A 22,782-nucleotide genomic window follows, 5' to 3' on the forward strand; every position below is an offset into this window, starting at 1 on the left:
TCTCCTTACTCTTTCTCCGTCCTCTATATGTATATGTCCTCTGGTAGCATTGGGTATTTATAGATTTCAAGGTGAAGCAGCTCTCCTTACTAATGATTGCAAAGATGGGCAACATTAATTTCCGTATTCTATTGCGCCATCTGAAATTCACCAAAAGTTCAATGTACTTGCAACAATATGGTTTTTGACGACTTGTCAACTGAACTTCGAAATTGACCATTATCAGCTTTACGTCTCATCATGATTTATTATGTTGTCACCTTGATGCGATGTCTTTATGCGATCACTTTTTGAGAAACTTCTCATGATCGCATGACTTACGATCGCAAATTCAAGCACACTGTCGTATTGTGCCCTTGGATCGCAATTTCATATGCGCCATCACATTGTACCTGCACAAAATAGGCAAATTAACTGCTTTTATGCGATGGGTATTAGCGATCGTAATTCCTTTTAGTTTGGCGCTTTCAAACATAATATTGCCTATTTTATCACCGCTTTCTCTCATTGTTTTACTAATTTGAGCTGTAATAACTTGTATTTCTACCAGTTACACACCCCCAAATTTAAAACAATGCATGTTCTCAAGCATAAACTAAAGATTTTCTTTAAAATTTCAATCGCCTTCACCCTACTCAGGCTTCTGAAGGTGCCTTATTCAAATTACTGAACCAATGCCTTCTTAATTTATATCCTAATCTATTCCTAAAATATTTCTAATCTTTAGAGACCGCGAGCTTAATCTTCAAAAAATCTTCACTTGTTTCCAGGACATCGCATGATTTATTTCAAACTTTATAAAAAAAAATCTTAATTGACCCTCGTACGATTCAGATATTCGTTTTGTGATCTTGCGCTGATCTGAGTGCCCAACCTTCATTTTGGCTTGCCCCCACGGGTGTCATGCGGACATCCAACTACGAGTGAGGCGCTCTTTTTCAATCAAAACTCATGCCCATCTCTTTATTTGGCAGTGGAGTTGCGATCACTTGGTTTCTGCTTTGATCACGATTCCCACCTTTGTTTTGGCTTACTCTCACGGGTGCCATGCGGACATCCAACTATGATCACTTGGGTTCCTTGTAAGCTACTTGAAGATGAACTTTGAAAAACCCATTTTCAAGTTTTGTATAATTTTCAATTTCCAAAATCCATTTTGATTTTAAAATAATATTTTATTTCTAAAATCAAAATTTATTAATTTTACAAATTAATTTCATAAATTAATTTTCTAATAAAATTAATAAAGAATTATTTAAACAATTTAAATAATTCTAATTAATTTAATATCTAATATTAAATTAATTTTTTTACACAAATTCATCTTCAAATATTTAAATGTATTTTCTCAAATTTCCATTTGATTCTAATTTGAACGTTTCAAATTAACTTATCACACTACTCTAGAGCTAATCCATTTCCGAGCTAGTAGGGGGACCTTATGGACCTACAAATCATGGGCTCCAACGATTCGAGATTAATCGGCTAAACTCATTAGATCGATCTAACCCCCATTCGTTAACTAATGGGTCACTCCACTAAAGCCCATAGTTGAACTCCTCTCACTGTAGATATATCATGTCCACTCGATATAACAATGATTAGTAAGTTAACCCTTTACAGGTTGTTTGTAATAACGGCTGGGTCAAATCTTTGTTTTACCTCCGAAATTACCTCTTGTTCCTTAAGTCCCCACTGATCCCCTAATGAACAATTTTTTTGTGATCCAATCACAAAACCGAGTCCCTCTCAAGCCAAATGAGAGGGTGAGATCCTTTGTTTAAGCCCTAGAATCAGCACTTAAAGGAACAACCTCTCTACTATCCCTAAAGCAGGTATGAGTGAATTCCCTCTTGCACCCTATGTCCCCAACTATCTATCCAGTCTCACCCCTGAAATGGCAGTCATATTGAGCCGGCGCTGTTGAGCCAACCCTCACTTATGCAAATCTAAGGGCAATCTCAGATAAACAGAAGTTCATAGTTAGCTTAGGATTAAGGTCAAGTTACTTAGTCATCGCTTTGAAATAGTCAGTCTTAAACAGAAAATAACCTTATAACGTAAGAGTGACATATTTCATGGTTCTATCTTGTACAAACTCTTTTGCACAAGGACACCCCTACTCCTCATGTCCAATATGAACGAATTAGGATCACTTCGTTTGTAGCACTTTACAACACCTTGTAACAACTACAGAGACGGCCGTATCTAATAGTATTACCAGAATAAGGTACCCAACCTTATCCATGTACTATAGATCATTTTGACTATTTACTCGAACCTGATCCACCTTTATGTCTCCACATAAAGTTCAAGTACTCATCCAATAGTCAAGGGACTTTTAGGTTTATTAGATTTCTATTCAAGTAATAGATCTATTCAATAACACCTTTATTGAATTTTCAGAATAAGCTCTATTGTTTACATACCACGAGTTTTAGGACATAAAACCCAACAGCTTCCTGAAATGCCCAACTAACCTCTCAAATGAGTAAGGCCAACGCCCTTGACTCAACTCCAATGCCTAGCACAAGGCCAATACATGGGCAAACACTTAGCAAATTTTCTAGCTTCACCCAAGAGTCAAGCTTTCAAACTTAAACTTTCTTCTAACTCTTTACCCTTTTCCCTACAATTTAACATTAATTTTCACATTAATCTACTCACCATACTGGTTTCAATAACATACACAAGTAGAGAAATTAGGGCTCAGGGTTTACATAGTACGTGCCAGCATGGGCCAGACAGCCCCACACAGTCCTGGAAGGCTCTATAAGGGTCTAGAAGGTGCCAGAACATATCAGATGACTTTGGAAGGCTCAGAGAACATCTAGAACGTTCCAACATCAACACACTTGTATATGCTCTAGATTACTCCATAATGGTATAGAATAGTCTAGGAGAGTCTAGAATGTTCTTGTACGTACTTGGAAAGGTGTGGAAGGGTCTAGAATGGCCTTGTGACATGTCTAAGACACCTTGAAGTGTCTAGAAACCTCCATGGCCGACCTTAAGGGGGTCTAGGTCGGTGAGGACAAGTATAAATAGCCAAGGGGGCATCTCATTTGTACATAAGCAACATAAGATGCAACATCATTCATCAATAAAGCCTCTAACTGTGAAACCCAGATTTCCATTTTCTCTACTTAACCAGGTGGTTAAGAAAATTAACTAAGTGAAAGTTAAATCCTATGTTAAAGAGAAGGAAATTTCTAAGTGTTAAATAGATTTTCCTTGAGTAGTTTTGAGTTAAGCTTTAATTGGTGAAACTTGACTAAGTGTAAGGTCAAAAAGAACCCATGCGTGAAGTATTAGGAGACATTAACGCATAAGTTGAAAAGGAAACCATGCATTTGTAAGGTTGGACGCATGATTGGCCAAAATATTGGCAAGAAGCATTGCCAAGAGTTGTCATGCTTTGGAAGCCAAAGAGAAAATTGACTAAGTGTTGGACTAGGCATTGCTATGCATTGGCCATAAGATCTTGGAAAGATTACTTGGGCAAAGGGAGAAATTGAAGTAGGAGTGATGCATGCGCTGGTCTTAGAAGTTAGACCAACGCGTAGGCTTGATGGATGTGTTGCATACGTTAGACGCAGTGGAATGCAAAGGGAGAAGTTGAAGTAGGAGTGATGCATGCGCTGCTCTTAGAAGTTAGACCAACGCGTAGGCTTGATGGATGTGTTGCATACGTTAGACGCAGTGGAATGCATCCATACGGCTGAAGGAAGACAGCCGAGGGTGATGCGTTGGTATGGCGCGAGGGCATGCGAGGGCACAAGGATGTGCGCGGATGCGAGGGTCGAGTTGGCCCCGATGGACGTATTGGACCAGCCGAGCGTCTTATGCGTCAATGCTGCCGAGTGTCCTATGCGTCGATGCGGCCGAGCATCCTATTCGTCAATGCTGGCGAGCGACCTATGCGTCGATGATGAGCGAGCTATGCGTTGATGCTAAGCAACCGTCCTATACGTCGAGGCCGTGCAACCATGCTATGCTTTAGAAGTTGACGATGGCATGCACGATGGATACATTGGACATAGGCCATGCAATGGGCTAGGTTGGACACATGGTGGTTTGCTCTTGCGATTGTTAAGGCTTGCGGTGACAAAGTAAGTGAGTTGGGTTGCATTGTAGAAGATGCGATGGTGTTGAGTTGAAAACCAAGTGGAGCCAAGGGTTGCTATACGTTGATGATAAACCATGTGTTGGTGATACACTATGCGTTGATGGCATACTATGCGTTGATGACCCACTATGCGTTGAAGATTACACTATGCATTGATTATAGACTATACGTTGATGGCCAACTAATGGCATACTATGCATTGAACATCCAAGGGTTTGTGGACGCATATAAAGGATGAGCTCATATCAAGGACATCATCCGAACATGTGGCTTGTTAGGAGGAATTCTTAAGCCTTAAGTAAAAGAGGTGGTTGCACAAGAGGACATGCAAAATTAAGCCCCATGAATTGGCTATGTAGGAGAAGGACACCTAGAGTTGCATTGATCAAAAGTTGCGTTGATAGTGTGAGGAAGAAACACATGGACATGCAGCCAAGTAGGAGGTGTCAACCTTGGAGAGTTTTTAGACGCCTATAAATAAGGCCAAGGACTTCTTTTTAGATCACAAAATTCAAGACATTGAGAAGAGTGGGAAAACTGAGAAAACATTGCGTTGATCATAAAGCTTCAAGGGGACGCAGTAGACAGTGAAGTCTGGAAAACAACATCAAATTGAGACGAGAAGTTCTCCCAGTATACTCATGTGTTTGGAGTGATTTTAAAGCCATCTGAAAGATATGAAAGTCTAGTGTTCAGGGTAGGGCTTTCGAAGAAGAAGCTCCAAGGGCTCGGGCTGGAAATTGAGAATAAGATAGAAGGGTCAGGTTGTCGGGTAAGCTTGGGTCAGTCTTAGAGATTTTATGATTCCGGTGAAACCACGAGGAGTTCTAAGCTCAGATTTTAGAGTAAGCTTTCTGAGACATTTTAGAACATGTTTTCAGAAGGAAGTATCTTAAAATAAGTTCTGGAATTATGAGTAATCTAAGCTGATAATTGAATCTGGAATTTAGGGTTCAAAAGGGAACCAAAGAAACCTAAGGAACTTCGGAAAGGAAAGTTCCTAACCAACCAAGGTGAGTGGTTATTGTGTTGTTGTATTGTTGATGTAATTTCTATATATAGGTAAATATATATAGGAGATAATATTAAATTGGCATGATCAGGGATATAAGTTTATCTTGTTACTATGCTTGTTAAGATATTGCTTATATGTTTGTGTTGGAAACTAGAATTGTACCCAGGATATATAGTTAGCATGCTTGAAAAGGTAATTGGCAAGAAAATATAGTCGGCTTCGGCTGGCGAGAAAATATAGTTAGCTTCGATCGGCGGGAAATATAGTCAAGTTACCTAAGCATAGTTAGAAAATAGTCGATGTGCACATTGGCGGGATAATAGGGTACAGGGAAAGTTTCCACAGGAATTATTGTTGTGTTAATATACGTGTTAAAGTGCTGAGGAAAAATGTATGATTATGCTAGGGATAATCAGCAGTAAAGCTGGGGATGTGCATATTATGTAATAACCAGCGGTTAAGCTGGGGTTGATTATTTTAACCACGATTGAGCTGGGGTAATCTAGCAGTCTGGCTGGAGAAATAATTGTGAACTTGTAGTAATGTTCGTGTTAACTATGCATTGATTTCCAAAAGTATATTTCTGTAGTCAAAGTTATTTGTTTATCTAAAGGCACCACTCACTAGGCTTTATAGCTCATGCTTTCCAAATATTTTTCTTTTTCCCTCCCCTCAGGTAGCGAAAGGTGAGGAGTTCCAGGGTGCTGCTAAAGTCAAGGTCTACCACATGCCACAGTTACACTTCCGGAGGGTTTTACAATTGTTGTTGTAAACTTTATAGTTAAGTCTTGAAGTTGTATAAATGATACATTGTTGTAATAAAATGGGCCTACTTAATCCGTTATTGTTTTCCTTCTTGACTTAATCAGTTGGTTGTAGAATTTGTTCATTGGTATCAGAGTTATTTCTGCAGGGGTTATTAGGCAGTAAGTGTCAACAAAAGTGTTGGTAACTGCTGAGTCACACCCTTTCTCGGACTCAGAGGGTAGTCTGGGATCGGGTGTGACAACTTGATATCAGAGCATAAGTTTCTGGGACAATTGAGGAATTGGTTTATACTAGCTTAGTATCAAAGCATAAGTTTCTGGGAAAGTTGAAGGGTGAGTTGATACTAGTTTGGTATCAAAGTATATGTTCTAGAAAACTTGAGGGTTGAGTTTAGTAAAACCAGAGGGAAGTGTGGTAGAGTAAAGGTTTAAAGAGCAACCTAAGAATTAGTCAAGGTAGACTAAGAGGAATGGCAGAAGTGGCATGACCTAGCAGGCAACCAGAGCTGGAACTCACAACGCTACCTGATGATCTACCGAGGAAGGTAAGTATGAATTTAAGTTATTCTAATTTAGTATTTGAGATAGAAATGATTATGTTGTAGATAGTTTGGTTAAACATCTAGCTTAGAGATGGCTAGGTGAGGTATTGATGGACAAACTAAGGAGTTGATATCAGAGTAGCGCAGTGGAATCATGACAATAGACAAGGTTATAAGAGTTTGTAATAGAGGGTTTTGTGAAACCTTAAAACAAGAGTTAGTTCGAGTAAATTTCGAGGACGAAATTTTCTTAAGGGGAAAGTAAATGTGAAACTCGGATTTCCATTTTCTCTACTTAAGCAAGTGGTTAAGAAAATTAACTAAGTGAAAGTTAAATCCTATGTTAAAGAGAAGGAAATTTCTAAGTGTTGAATATATTTTCCTTGAGTAGTTTTGAGTTAAGCTTTAATTGGTGAAATTTGACGAAGTGTAAGGTCAAAAAAGACCCATGCGTGAAGTATTAGGAGACATTGACGCATAAGTTGAAAAGGCAACCATGCGTTTGTAAGGTTGGACGCATGATTGGCCAAAATATTGGGAAGAAGCATTGCCAAGAGTTGTCATGTGTTGGAAGCCAAGGAAAAAATTGACTAAATGTTGGACTAGGCATTGCTATGCATTGTCCATAAGAACTTGGAGAGATTACTTGGGAAAAGGGAGAAGTTGAAATAAGAGTGACACATGCACTGCTCTTAGAGGTTAGACCAACGTGTAGGCTTGATGGATGTGTTGCATACGTTGGACACGGTGGAATGCATCCATACGGTTGAAGGAAGACAGCCAAGGGTGATGCGTTGGTATGGCGCGAGGGCATGCGAGGGCACGGGGATATGTGCGGATGCGAGGGTCGCGTTGGCCCCAATGGACGTCTTGGACCAGCCGAGCGTCTTATGCGTCAATGCGGCCGAGTGTCCTATGCATCGATGCGACCGAGCATCCTATGCATCGATGCTGCCGAGTGACCTATGCGTCGATGACGAGCGAGCTATGCGTTGATACTAAGAAACCGTCCTATACGTCGAGGCCGTGCGACCATGCCATGCGTTGGAAGTTGACGATGGCATGCACAATGGATACGTTGGACATAGGCCATGCGATGGGCTAGGTTGGATACATGGTGGTTTGCTCTTGCGATTGTTAAGGCTTGCGATGACAAAGTAAGTGAGTTGTTGTGTTGTAGAAGATTCGATGGTGTTGAGTTGAAAACCAAGTGGAGCCAAGGGTTGCTATACGTTGATGATAAACCATGTGTTGGTGATACACGATACTTGATGGCATACTATACGTTGATGACCTACTATGCATTAAAGATTACACTATGCGTTGATGGCCAACTATGCGCTGATGGCATACTATGCGTTGAACATCCAAGGGTTTGTGGAAGCATATGAAGGATGAGCTCATATCAAGGACGTCATCCGAATATGTGGCTTGTTAGGAGGAATTCTTAAGCCTTAAGTAAAAAAGGTTGTTGCACAAGAGGACATGCAAAATTATGCCCCATATGTTGGCTATGTAGGAGAAGGACACCTAGAGTTGCGTTGATCAAAAGTTGCGTTGATAGTGTGAGGAAGAAACACTTGGACATGTAGCCAAGTAGGAGGTGTTGACCTTGGAGAGTTTTTGGACGCCTATAAATAGGGCCAAGGACTTCTTTTTAGATCACAAAATTCAAGACATTGAGAAGAGTGGGAAAGCTGAGAAAACATTGCATTGATAGCAAATCCATGCATTGATCATAAAGCTTCAAGGGGGACGCAGTAGACAGTGAAGTCTGGAAAACAACATCAACTTGAGACGAGAAGTTCTCCCACTATACTCGTGCGTTTGGAGTGATTTCAAAACCATCTGAAAGCTCTGAAAGTCTAGTTTTCAGGGTAGTGCTGCCGAAGAAGAAGCTCCAATGGCTCGGGCTGGAAATTGAGAAGAAGACAGAAGGGTCAGGCTATCGGGTAAGCTTGGGCCAGTCTTGGAGATTTTGTGATTCTTGTGTTAGCAAATGACTAAGGGTATTGATGGAAAGTAAAAGGAGAAGGAAGAAGAAAAGCACACACAGGTATACATAGAAAACCCTAATACCCAGAAAAAACCACGATACAAAGTTTTCTTATTATAGTGTACATGATACACAGATACACACAAGATACACAGAAACTACATTTAGAAGAAAAAGTGTACATGAGTCCACCTCCAGGGTTCGAGAAATAGTTCAATCACCAGGTATGTAAACTGCGGAAGTCCTTGTATGGGTTGAAACAGTCTCTAAGAGCCTGGTTTGGCAGGTTTACTACTTTTGTAAAGTCACAGGGGTATAGTTAAGGACACTCAGATCACACGCTCTTTACAAAGAAATCAGTATCCGGGAAAATTATAGTTTTGATTGTGTATGTAGATGACATTATTATTTTAGGTGATGATGCTCCAGAAATTGATAAATTGAAAATGAAAATGGCTGAGGAATTTGAAATCAAAGATCTCGGGAGGTTGAGATACTTTCTTGGAATGGAAGAGGCTAGATCGAAAGAAGGTATTTCGGTGTCTCAGTGAAAATACACTCATGGATTTACTTAAGGAGACTGGTATGACGGGCTATAAACTAGTAGACACTCCTATGGAAGCTAATGCTAGACTCAGTAATTTGAGTAACAGTGCTCCGGTTGACAAGGAGAGATATAAGTGACTTATGGGAAGTTAATCTATCTCTCCCACATCAGACCAAATATTGCATATGCAGTTAGTGTAGTTAGTCAGTTCATGCAGTCTCCTTTTTTCAGAAGAAAGTATCTTAAAATAAGTTCTGAAACTATGAGTAATCTAAGCCGATAATTGAATATGGAATTTAGGGTTCAAAAGGGAACCAAGGAAACCTAAGGAACTTCGGAAAAGAAAGTTCCTAACCAACCAAGGTGAGTGGTTATTGTGTTGTTGTATTGTTGATGTAATTTCTATATATAAGTAAATATATATAGAGGATAATGTTAAATTGGCATGATCAGGGATATAAGTTTATCTTGTTACTATGCTTGTTAAGATATTGCTTATATGTTTGTGTTGGAAACTAGAATTGTACCCGAGATATATAGTTAGCATGCTTGAAAAGGTACTTGGCAGAAAAATATAGTCGACTTCGGCTGGCGAAAAAATATAGTCGGCTTCGATAGGAAATGATAGCCGGTGACGACCGGCGGGAAATATAGTCAAGTTACCTAAGCATAGTTAGAAAATACTCGATGTGCACATTGGTAGGATAATAGGGTATAGGGAAATTTTCCACTGGAATTCGTGTTAAAGTGCTGGGGAAAAATGTATGATCATGCCAGGGATAACAAGCGGTAAAGCTGGGGATGTGCATATTATGTAATAACCAGCGGTTAAGCTGGGGTTGATTATTTTAACCACGATTGAGCTGGGGTAATCTAGCAGTCTGGCTGGAGAAATAATTGTGAACTTGTAGTAATGTTCGTGTTAACTATGCATTGATTTCCAAAAGTATATTTCTGTAGTCAAAGTTATTTTTTTTATCTAAAGGCACCACTCACTGGGCTTTATAGCTCATGCTTTCCAAATGTTTTTCTTTTTCCCTCCCCCCAGGTAACGAAAGGTGAGGAGTTCCAGGGTGCTGCTAAAGTCAAGGTCTGCCACATGCCACAGTTACACTTCTGGAGGATTTTACAGTTGTTGTTATAAACTTTATAGTTAAGTCTTGAAGTTGTATAAATGATACATTGTTGTAATAAAATGGGCCTACTTAATCCGTTATTGTTTGCCTCCTTGACTTAATCAGTTGGTTGTAGAATTTGTTCATTGGTATCAGAGTTATTTCCGCAAGGGTTATTAGGCCGTAAGTGTCAACAAAAGGATTGATAACTGCTGCAGTCACGCTCTTTCTCGGACTCAGAGGATAGTCTGAGACGGGGTGTGACACTAACATTCTTCCAAACTCACTCACTTGTCCAACACTCTCTGAACCTCTAAGGCGTGTTCCTAAGTGTCTTGAATAGACACTAGCTTATCTTTAAAGGCTTACTTGGTGCCCTTTGATAGCAAGGCTGGCCAAGTGCTGCGCGGTTGGTCGTCTCAATCACTGACCCATGACAATAAGCTTTAATACCAAATGATAAGAAACTTCCAGTAATAGAATCTAACAAACTTGTTATGGAACAAGACCTCTAGATCTAATAATAATAATAAAATATATATATAAAAAAAACCTTTCTAAATCAAGATGATCTCAAACCCTAAAAAAGAGTAGATTACAGATTACTTAGATAACCTAATAAAACTAGAGATCAGACAAAGATTGTGACTTCCATCAACCCTTCATCTTTAAGAGTCACTTCACAAGCACAATGGATTAAGTCAAGCTTCAATGACTATAAACATGCAACCAAAACTTCATAGAATTGCAAAAAACTTAGCTCTATGATAAAAGAAAGCTAAATGATTATTTTTACTACATATTTCCAGTCTTCTCTATAAAGACAAATTACATAACCATAGACATTCTATAAGGTATTTCAAGAGTTGTAACATTTCATTTTTATGATCATCGATACAAAAGATCTTAACACTGAAAACACTAAGGGGAGAGGGATATACGCTCCTTTATTCTTGTAATCGTTGAAATTGTACAACTTTTTTGTTAGACACCATAAATATTAATTTGTGTTGTCCATTAGCATTTCAAGAATTTGCAACCATCTAAGAGTAAATGAAATTACATTTAATAGTTTGAAGTCTTTGTTCACTCCAACTCCTTAAGTTCATAATATATATATATAGATAGATTTGGAAATATGTCTAAGTTTATTACAATAAGATATGATTTAGGTATGAATTAGATTAAAAAGGCAACATTGTCGCACAAAATGAAGGTAAATATGAGACTACTTTAGAGAGAGAGAGAGTTGTGATTAGCTGCCATTTTGAAGTGGAATTCCACAGAGAAGTTGCTGCAAAAAGACCAAAATGGAGAGGGAATTTGTGAGTATAATAAATAAGTTTAAAGGAAAGCATCATTTAACTTAATATTATTGATCATCACCTTGATGCAGTTTAAAGTGTACTGCACATCACTTGTTGATATTTGATGATGAAGAACAATTCTAATCCTGTAAAAAAAAATTCTTTTTGTTAAAAAAAGTTAATACATAAATAAATACCTAGACAAGTTGAATTTGTTTTCGCGCATTTTTAGTTTTTTTTCTTTTTTTATCAATATTGTTGCAGGATTTGAATATTTTACTTTACGAAAATAATATAAAATTTTATGATGGTTGAGATATATTCTTTATCTTTGGTTATGTTTGGTGTCTCTATTTCTTTGAAAAAATAAAAAATATATATATATTTAATTATTAGTATTTTTCTTTGTATTTTAGTTTACTTTCAAATCGGTGTTTTAAAGCCAAAAACACGTCTTCTTACTTTTTATAACACATTTTTTTTAAATTACAAAAATTTATGCATTTTCCCCTAAAGTCACATCTAGTATTTATTTTCTTAAATATAAATATTTGTGAAATAATTACTTTTATGCAGTGATTATTAATGATTGTTGACATTAAAAAATTACCATAAATTTTTTAAAATACGAAAATCTCTATTTTTTCAACAAAAAAAAAAAAAAAAATGTGTCTTCTTAGCTTTTATGACACTATTTCTCTCTTTCCTTAGGACTTGCCTCTTGTGTCATGAAAATCTATTTTTCTTGAAATTTGAGTCGTATTTATTTTTTTGGGCCAAAGAAAACAAATTTGCTTTTAGAAAGTAAAAAATTAAAATGAGAAAACATAGATGTTTGTTGTTTTCATTTTTCTGGTTTTCTAGCCAGAAAAAACAAAATCAAAATTGTTGTCAAAATGGCTAAACTTTTAAAAAGAAAAAAAAATCCTTTAAACGAGTCCAATTCACCCATATTTAAATAATCATGTACATACATCATGTGAATATGTACATGGTTAAAATGAAATATAATAAATTAAAATTCTCCCTAATTAAGAGTGCATTTGGAAAAACCTTTAGGAGTAATTGGATTTTTTCAAAGAAAATATTGATAATGTCTAGTACTCAAGGTTTGAAATATCGATATTGATGGAAATATCGAGGTCTCGATTGTATGAAAATATTATTGAAATATCGATATCAATGAAAACTTCGAGAAACTTTATGGAAATTAATAAAAATCGAAGGAAATTGTTACCATTAGTTAATGAAACATTGATTGTGGTTGAATTAAACAATAATTGACCATTTTTAATCCATTTAGATATATATTGTAACATGTCTATGTACATATTGATGCGAGAATAGAAAATGAAAAAAAAAAATGAAAAAACAATATCAAATATTGAAAATTAATTAAAAATTAAAGTGTAACAAACTGAATTTTAAAGTAATTTTCATTAAATTATTTTAAAATATTTGGGCATTATTTTGATAAATTGAGGCTAAAAGTTTAATTTGAGAGGTAATATAATTAATTTAAAAGATATTTGTAAAAGATTAGAATTTTAATTCAATTTAAGAAAAATTAGATTAATTTACTTAGAGGAAGGTGTGATTTTAAATTTATTAAATATTTAAAAGAATGTAATTTATCTCAACTATTAGATTGTATGTTCCTTCCAATTTTGGTTTGAAGCCAAAGTTAAGTTAATTGTAGAAGTTAATTGGTTTGAGATTAATTTGAAAAGAGATTTGAAATTTTTGGATTATTTTGGATAAATATTTAAAAATTAAAAAAAATATATTTGGAAAAGATTTGATAAGAGATTTAGAATTTTTAGATTATTTTAGATTTAATTTAAATTTTTTAGATTATAGAATTTTTAATTTAGTTAAATTGTGAAATTTCTAATTCAATTAGAATATGTACCAAATTAATTAGATTATGGATTTTCTAATTAACTAAAATATGAATTTCCTAAAGAGAGAAAATGCGTTATTTAAAAAGGAAATCTAATCTATCTACTACTTCAAGTTATGGAATCCCAAATAATTTAGGATTAGGATTATTTTTCCTCTATAAATACAATCATCCACTTCATTCCAAAGGAATGACAATTAGAGAGAAAAATCCTTGTTACTTTCATTTTTCTAGTAGTTCGTTGTTGTGCATCCGCCGGTCACAATTGCCCACTCCATTTTTATTTGATGAGTTATTAAGACTATGGAACTTTTTGGATTAGTTAAATGTTGGGAATTGGATTTTAAATCATAAGTTATGGTTTATGTGTAGATTTGAATCTTTAAGTGAAGTTTGGAATAAATTTGGAGCAAACAAAGCATTCGGAACATTAATTCAAGTTTTCTTGGAGATTAATTTATTGGATTATTTTTGGAATTTCAATCCGAGGTAAGTGACTTTCTAGTGGTTCACATTCGAACCAATTGTCTCTACCACTTAGATTGTTTACTTAAAGATTACTTGGACTGTTTCTTAGGATTGTTTCTTAAGACTATTAAGACTGACTTGACTGATTATTCTAGACTGTTTAAACTGATAATTTATGATTGATTGAACTGCATTGATTTAATGGCATTGACTAATTGGATTTGACGATTTAATCATGCTGAATGTATTGTTGACTAAAGATATACTGAAAATTTTACCCCTAAGATAATCGATTGTAAAATATAATAAAAGAGTTATATGAAAATTGATGCATGCTAAGTTATAGGGTTCTTGTTAGTTTTTCTTATCTAGGCAGGTGTACACATATGACTCTATATGTGCATATTTATAGAATCATGTACCTTCGGGTTACACACTATGATTGAGGTATGTTCCTTCCGGTTCACGTTTACAATTAATATTTGTACCTTCGGGTTCATATTTACGACTTATTTGTGTACCATCGGGTTACACATTATGACTGATGTTGTTCCTTTCGAATCATGTTTATGATTGACAGGTAACCCATTTGGGATCACTACGATTGAAATAAAATGGGTGTACATCAGTGCCTAGATAAACTAGCTAACAGGTAATCTAGAGGCCCTGATAGCGGGATACTTACTGGGTATTGTTATACTCACCCTTTCCTCTTTTATATTTTTCTTTCAAGTAAAGACAGGAATGGAATGGTGAGGAACATAAATGATCTGTGATAGAGCCATATGGGGACATTAGAAAACACTTCCGCACAATTCATGTTTGTTTTTATTTACTTATTTAGATGTCTTACTTTTATTTTATTTGAGTTTGTTGATAGATAATATATTTTATTGTTTTGGTTTTTGGAATATTTTTTTTTTGTAAACGTTTTTTTTTATCTCAACTAAACGTGTTGATTATTGGATTTTATTATTAAATTAACATTTCAGTTTAAATTGGTCATTCATGTTTTCACTAAATTTACGTTATAACGATCAACATGTTTTGAATGAAAATGAGTATTTAGATGTAACGACCCATGTCAGAGTACTCGGAGGTTCGAGTCGTTACGTAAAGGGCCTGAAATAGTTGCATATAAAATAATGGTAAATTGTTTATAATGGAATGAAATGAATACAAAAATGAAAAAATATAACATTAAACATAAAACAACATAATGGAAAAGAAAGATGAAAAAAGAAAACTGAACAAATAGATAGAGTTCAAGAGAAAATTAAAGGAATATTAGAGAACTCACATGAATTCAAATTTGAGGTGAAATAATGTAAAATTCAATAAAAAAATATTTCAATGAAAATATGTGGTTTCTTGAAACTATAGATTTTTTATGATAAAAGACTAAAAACTTCTCTTTTTTTCTTCAACTTCCTTTGAGTTAGAATAGCTAATTGCTAAAAAAATCGAAATTTCAAAATATCCATAGAAATTTTAAGAAATTGGAAGAAAATTGAAATTCTTCCTACTGAAATTTCAAGGCTATCGAAATCTCAAAATTTCGAGATTTTGACCGAAGTTTTAAAGTATGCTAGTGCCTCCAATGAGACAGGTCATCTCAAGATTGGCTATAAATATTAGAGGAAAAAAAATTAGGTTATTTAGATTTTAGAGTAGACCTTGATGAGCTTTCTTGCATCAAAAGAATTCCATGTTCCTCCAAGCTTTTACACAATAACTTTGGTGAGATGTGGGAGTCCTCTTCAATCTCAAAAAATATCTAGGCATAGAATAAAAATAAAATCACTAAAAATCACTAGGTAACATAAATTCAATATAAAATTTAAAATTGTTACATTCTTTTGTTTTTTGTTTTTTCAAATATAGCATTAAATTTGAGTTTTATGGTTGGTTTATATCATATTTGAATCTGAGTTGAGTTCTTACCAACTTTTCAGAATTCTAAATATTTTTACTCGATACTTTTTTGACAAGGATTATATCATTAAAAACAAGGTTTTTTAATATAGAAAAAAAAATCTTTTAAGATATGAAATAAAAAAAGAAAAGAGAAAAATATCTTTTTGATCCCTAGATTTTGGATCTAGTTTTCTATTTGGTCTCTAAGTATCAAAATATTACACATTTAGCCCTTAAGTTTGATTTTGATTTCAATTTAGTCTCTATGTTTCAAAATGTTACAATTTAACCTTTAAAATTTGAGTTTTGTTTCAATTTGATCATTAGTTTTTAAGATTTACGCTTTTAACTTCGACTTTTTACTAGATGCTCAATTTTCGTCTTTAACGTTAATGTCTGTTAATTAATTTCAAATAATTATAATAACTATAATTAATCAAGTTTCACTATTTTTCATCACTATTAAAATTAAAATTAAAAATTCACTACATAATTATTTTAAATTAATTAATAGATATTAATATTAATGACTGAAAGTGAGTAACGAATGAAAAAGCGAGGTAAAAAGTGTAAATAATCTTAAAAACTAAATTGAAACAAAACTCAAATCTCCAGAATAAATTAAAATCGTAACATTTTAAAACTTATGGACTAAATTGAAACAAAACTTAAAACTAAATGTGTAATATCTTGAAGCCTAGGGACCAAATAAAAACTAGATCTAAAATCTCATAACCAGAAAGATATTTTATGAAATTAAAAAAGAACAAATTTCAAAGAGTCAATCTAATCAATTCTACAATATAATTTGGATAAAGACACTCACAATATTTGTCTCAACTGATTTTGGATCCACTTTTAATCCTTTGATTTGGCTCAATCCACCTAAATTATACCCATAAAGAAACAAGAAAACAAAAAAGAAAAAGAAAAATTATTGAATATGTAATATATAAAAATTATAGTGAAGGAGTGATGCTTAATTACTAGCTAGTTGTTTGGCTTTGTCATGATCAGCTTCAAGTTTATGAACATTCTCTTTTAAAGCAACAAGTCCAGCTGCACAAAGGATGCCAATTTGCCTCATTCCACCACCCAATGTTTTCCTAACCCTTCTAGCCTGATCTCAATAGGAATAGCATGTGTAAATAAAGTATTATTTTTAATGATCAGGTTAAATTACCATTTTAATCCTTATATTTTGAGACTCATTTCTTTTAGTGGAGATTGTTTTTCTAAAAGATTTATATTGAGAGTCGAGAGATCTAAAATTTGGACATCTTAAAAGTACATAGGCTACTAAAATGAAACAAATCTTAAAACACTGGATCAAAATTTTGAATTCTTGAAATCGAATTCATAATCTTAAAACACTGGATCAAAATTTTGAATTCTTGAAATCGAATTCATAATATTGAGAACAATTATTTGTTTTTAAGAAGAAGAAGAAGAAGATAGCAGTAAACAATTATTTATTTTTAAGATAAGACAAAATATAATTATTTTTATGCAGAATTTTGTTCCTATTGAATTTTTTAAAAACATCCATAAAATCCAACATTTTGCACATTTGAAGTTGTTATTGTTATACGAGAAAATAAATCTATAATAAACTATCTACTGATCTCTAATTTTGGAGAAAAAACTTCAAATAGTTTATTAGGTTGTATTTACATGATTATTTTAATAAGTTATTGATAAATAGTTATATCTCATTTCTATAAAAAAAAAATAATAATAATAATAATAATAATAATAATAAAATTGCACATTCATAAAATCTGACCAATCTCTTTATCCAACAAAATAAATTCCCAATTCATCTTGCAAATTACAGAGAGGTATGTAAAATTTAAATGAAAGAAGAAAAAAAGGTAAAAATAGAACAGAGGTAAAAAAAAGTAGGAAAATATAGAACAAAATAAGAATTTATTGAAAAATTTAATGACAAAATGGGGTGAAAAATTAAACGAAAAAAAAAAAAGAAAAAAAAAAAAAGATAGATGAATAGGTACGAAACATGGAAGAGTATGAGTATGAAGGTAAAATGATCTTTACTGAAAAAGTTAAAAAGGAAAAGATGAAAGTTAAAAGTTATCTTTGGACTAAGTGGAGTACATGTGCGATACACTTGACTAAAATTTTTTATGACATAAAGTTTTAAGATACAATTTAAAATGTTTAATATGAAATAGAGTAAGTAAACAAAATTAACACTTGAAACTTTATATTTAAGTAAACAAAATTAACACTTGAAACTTTATAATATGAAATAGAGTAAGTAAACAAAATCGAATTCATAATGTTGAATGAAGTTCTAGAGATATTATTCTAGTAGTGTATGAGTGAAGCCTCGTAATTTTAAGCCTCGTAATTCAAAATCCAGTGCCCCCTTCAGTCACTATTAAGATACGGGGTCAGGAGTTTATTATTCCAGTAGTGTATGAGTGAAGCCTCGTAAGTGTGCTTGTTGTAGCTCTTTGAGCATATTGGAGCTATGTGTGAGAAACAAGGTGTGGAAAAGGGTCAAGATTTGAGTATTGTGGCGGTTAATAAGGGGTGTTTGGGGGAGAAGGGTGGCCTTGAGAGTGTAAGAAAGGGTCAAGAGTTGAGTATTGGTGGGAATAGAGTTAGCCTGGTGGTTCGGAATAGGAGTGTAGGGTGTGATGACAAGTTTACTATGGTTAGCCAACGTCTGCGTGATAGAGGAGGTGTAGAACATAGGGGTGGTAGTGGGTCACCGGGATCAGTGCCCTTGAGGAGTAAATTAGTTTATGGCTCCCTTGGGATTACGGGGTTTGTTAAGCATGTTGATGATCGTAATCAGTTTGACGTACTGAGTGATTGTTTATGGCTCCCCTGGGATTATGGGAGGGGGGAGGGGGAGGGAGACTTGTTGGCATTGGCATTAGTGCAGTTTGATCCTGATCCGTGGTCTGTTTTGGATGGAATGTTTGGGAGTTCAGGAAAAAGCCCAGTGGGAGATGGTAGGTGTGGTTTCTTGCAAGTTTCATGATCTGGTGTTCTTGGAATATTAAGGGGTTGAATGACCCTGTCAAGTGTTGGGTGGTGGCAGATTTTCTGTCTTCCTCCTCTGTTACTTTCTGCTGTTTGTTTGAGACAAGGGTTCATCGTGAGAACTTTGGTATGGTGGTGGGTAGGTTTGGTGATGCTTGGAGTTGTGTGAGTAGCTATGGTGTGAGGGGTGTTGGGAGGATCTGGGTGATGCGGCGGTAGAGTGTCTATGATTTTATTCTAGATGTCAGTGGGGATCAGTTCATTTCTAGAACCTTCGTGGATATTGTATCTAGTGCTAGGGTACATATTGGTGTTGTGTATGCCTCTAATCACGTGAGTGATAGGTGGAACTTGTGGACCTAGTTGATTGATGTGTGTGCCTCGTGGCAGCTTCCTAGAGTTGTTATGAGTGATTTTAATGCTATTTGTAGTAGTTCGGAGGATCTTGGTGGTTACCCTAGCTTGAGGGAGATGGAGAAGTTTGATGGGGCGTTGTTGGAGGCGGGTCTGGTTAAGATGCGTGTGATAGGTAACTGGTTTACTTGGACTAGTAAAGTTTAGGGGAATGGTATCTTACGTCGGTTGGATCGCTACTTGACTAATGAGGCGTGGAAGGTGACTTTTTCGTATTTAAGGTTAGGGTTGGGCAGTGGAGGATTTCTGATCATAGCCTTCTTTTGATTTCTATAGGGGAGACGAGGAGTAGGCCGCTTCCTACGTTTCACTATTTTATGTATTGTGTAGAGGCAGATGGTTTTATTGATACTATCAGGTCAGCGTGGAGAAGGCTGGGTATGTGTCCCCTATGGTTAGCTTTGTTGGTAATTTGAAGGTAGTGAAGCGGGTTCTAGGTGCCTCGTTTGGTAGGCGTATCTCTCTGTTATCTGATGAGGTGCATGTTGCTAGACATGTTATAGAGGTTGCTCAAGCCGAGTTGGAGAGGGATCCTTTCTTAGAGTCGGTGTGTGCGGAGGTAGCTTGGGCCACTGTGGTGTTCTGGTCATTGGCTAGATTGGAGGAGGTCGCTCCGGCAGAAGGCTAAGGTGAGGTGGCTAGAGTTAAGTGATATGAACACGACATTTTTTCATCATTGTGTTCGCTCTCGCCATAATTGTAGTGGTTTATTCTCAGTTGTGGATGCTAGTGGGACTCGCCAGACAATGCATGACAGAGTGTTGAGGGGTGGCAGTGGATTTCTTTCGTGGTAGTTTGGGGTTTTAGCGTGTGAGGTATATGGATTTTACTGTTCGGATTGAGGATATTGTGTAGTTCAGCTAGTCCACGAAGGGGGTAGAGGCGCTTGGTCGCCCAGTGAGTCGGGATGAGATTCAGAAGGCTTTATTCTCGATGAAGTCTGGGAAGGCTCCTAGGCCTGATGGGTTTTTGGTGGATTTTTATAGAGCTGCTTGGAGTGTGGTTAGGGATGATTTTTGTGATGCTGTTCTGAATTTTTTTGAGTCCTGTTATCTACTTGGTGGAGTTAACTCTACTGCTATTACTCTTATCCCAAAGAGGCAGGAAGCTGATCGTATAGAAGACTTTCGTCCTATTTCTTGTTGTAATTTTGTGTATAAGTGTATCTCGAGGGTCCTAGTTGAAAGATTGTAGTTGTGGTTGCCTTCTTTCATTAGTGGTAACCAGTCTGCGTTTGTTCCTAGTAGGTCGGTTTTTTTTATAACATTTTACTGTGTCAAGAGCTTGTGGGGTGTTATATGATGGGCAAAGGTAAGTCACGTTGTGTGCTAAAGGTTGATCTTCAGAAGGCGTATGATTCGGTCAATTGGGATTTTCTGTTTGGTGTGTTGCTTGCTATAGGTATATCTCTTCAGTTTGTTAGTTGGGTGAGGGCTTGTGTTACTTCGCCTACGTTCTCTATGATGATTAATGGTTCCCTTGAGGGGTTTTTCCCTGCTAGGAAAGGGTTGAGGCAGGAGGATCCATTGTCTCCATTTTTGTTTGTGATGGTGATGGAGGTCCTGTCTAGGTTGTTAAATAAGCCTCCTGTGTGCTTTAGGTTCCATGATCGGTGTGAGCATGTGAGCTAGACTCATTTGGCTTTTGTAGATGATTTGATGATTTTCTGTGCAGCTGAGAGGGGTTCTTTAGAGTTTGTGAGGTAGGTACTTGCAGAGTTTGCAGAGCTATCTAAGTTGCGAATATTGGAAAGAGTTCCATGTTTGTTGCAGGTGTGGAGTCCAGTGAGGCGAGGGAGCTTGTTACTTTTATGGGATTCTCTCTTAGTTCGCTACCTATTAGGTTTCTAGGGTTACCTTTATTGCCTGGTCGGTTGTGGGCTATGGGTTGTGCGCCTTTGATATAGAGGATTACAACTCGTATTAGAAGCTACGCAGCTCGGTCCCTCTCTTTTACTAGGAGGTTGTAGCTTATCAGGTCCATCTTACAGTCCTTTCAAGTGTTTTGGTGTAGCATCTTCATGTTGCCTGCGCGTTAACTCATGAGGTTGATCGTCTGTTGTGTAGTTATTTATGGATAGGCATTGCAGAGAGTCAGGGTGAGAGGGGTTGGGTGTGAAACATGTGGCTTCATGGAATAAGGCTGCTATTATGAAGCTGCTCTGGCTTCTTTTAATTAAATCGAGCTCATTATGGGTGGCATAGTGGAAGTGTATGTTTTGCGTGGGCGATCTTTGTGGGCTGTTCAATGTGAGGTGGGAGGTTTTGGTGCTTGAGGGCTATCTTGCGTTGTAGGGATAGATTCAAACATCTGGTTCGTTTGATGGTGGGCGATGAAAGGTCATGTTTTGTTTGGTGGGATCCTTGAGGAGCGATTGTTGGAGTTTATGGATGGTGAGGGAGGTTGGAGGTGGCCTACAGTGTCATGGGAGTTGCTTGAGATCTAGGGTCTTATTCAGGCAGTAGGGCCTATGGTGATAGGGCAAGATTATTGGGTTTGGGTGCTGGGTGCTAATGGTCGGTTTTCTATCGCTAGTGCGTGGGAGAGTTTGCACCCTCGGTGTCCTAGGGTGTCTTGAGTAGGTCTTTTGTGGTATGGGGGTGGTATTTCGCGTCACTACTTTTGTGCATGGTTAGTTGTGAGGGACAGGTTGGGTATGTGGGATTGGTTGAGGAGCTGAGGTGTGTTGTCAAAGGGGGGGGGGGAGTGTCTTTTGTGTGGGGGAGGTGTGGAGTTGTGGGATCATCTATTTTTTGAGTGTGGATTTGGGAGAGAGGCGTGGTCAGGTGTGTCGCGTTAGTTGGGTTTGACTCATCGGGTAGTGGGTTGGGATATCGAGTTGAGTTGGTTGTGCCGAGTGGGGTCAGGTAAGGGTGTGTAGTAAGCTGTTCCGTGTCTTCTGGTGTGCTTCCATCTACATCATTTGACAGGAGCGTAATCGCCGGCTTCATGGGGTAGACCGAGGACGATGTCTGCCCTGTTTCACCTTATGATCTCTACGGTTCGTGCTCGTACTGCTTCCTGGCAGGTTGATCTTCTTGGTCTTATCTAGTGCGTTCATGGATGTTTTTCCACTTTTTGTACTTATCGATGTTCTTTGTTTTGCTATTGGCCCCAGGTTGTGGGGTTTTGTTTCCTTTTCTCTGTTTTTCTCCCAGGTGGATGGTGTTGTTTGCATTTGTTTTGGTTTTGTTTTGGTCGAGTCCTACTTTTGCTTGTGCTTTGTTGCTATGATGCCTTGATCCCGAGCTAAGGGACCCCTCTTGTTGTTGTATAATAATATCACCTATTCTAAAAAAAAAAAAATGAAATGATTTTTCCTCCAAAACGCAGTGTTTGAATATTCATCTTCTTTCTCTGATTCTTTGATTTTGAGCGAATATTTTTCTCTCATCGATTCTATCTCTCCTTCCGACAAGTACACATTTGAGGTGGGTGTTGTGTTAACTTTGGAAAGCAACTGGTATGATCGATTCGCATCGAGGTCGTGCCGAAATTGCATTTAAGGCAGTGGTTTCTACGATACAATGCTTTAGATCCGCAATAGACGACAAATAATAACTCCGTTAACTTACCATTAAGTTACGAAATTACCAACGCCAAAAAAAAGTTGGGACTACATAAATATTAACAAAAAAAAAAGG

The 22,782-nt window shown here is 36.3% G+C and overlaps 2 protein-coding genes across 2 annotated transcripts; one reads left to right on the top strand and one right to left on the bottom strand.

Annotated features, from left to right (window-relative positions):
• Nucleotides 1–11,210: 11,210 nt before the first annotated feature.
• Nucleotides 11,211–16,851, bottom strand: LOC150037824 (low-specificity L-threonine aldolase 1-like). The gene is made up of 5 exons (XM_090310538.1): nt 16,694–16,851; nt 16,533–16,591; nt 15,466–15,566; nt 11,498–11,564; nt 11,211–11,405 (listed from the first exon to the last, which is right to left on the bottom strand). The coding sequence occupies exons 1-5, from the start codon at nt 16,791–16,793 to the stop codon at nt 11,367–11,369; spliced, it is 366 nt and encodes a 121-aa protein (XP_090166664.1). The 5' UTR covers nt 16,794–16,851; the 3' UTR covers nt 11,211–11,366.
• Nucleotides 16,852–20,071: 3,220 nt separating this feature from the next.
• On the top strand, nt 20,072–21,044 carry LOC150037825 (uncharacterized). The gene is made up of 3 exons (XM_090311039.1): nt 20,072–20,282; nt 20,540–20,752; nt 20,911–21,044. Exons 1-3 carry the CDS (start codon nt 20,072–20,074, stop codon nt 21,042–21,044), a joined length of 558 nt encoding a protein of 185 aa, XP_090167165.1.
• The last annotated feature ends 1,738 nt before the right edge of the window (nt 21,045–22,782 follow it).

The sequence above is a fragment of the Benincasa hispida genome, chromosome 2 (assembly GCF_027475165.1).
Source record: "Benincasa hispida cultivar pf3 chromosome 2, pf3_genome.v1.1, whole genome shotgun sequence".
In the NCBI taxonomy this organism is placed as follows: domain Eukaryota; kingdom Viridiplantae; phylum Streptophyta; class Magnoliopsida; order Cucurbitales; family Cucurbitaceae; genus Benincasa; species Benincasa hispida.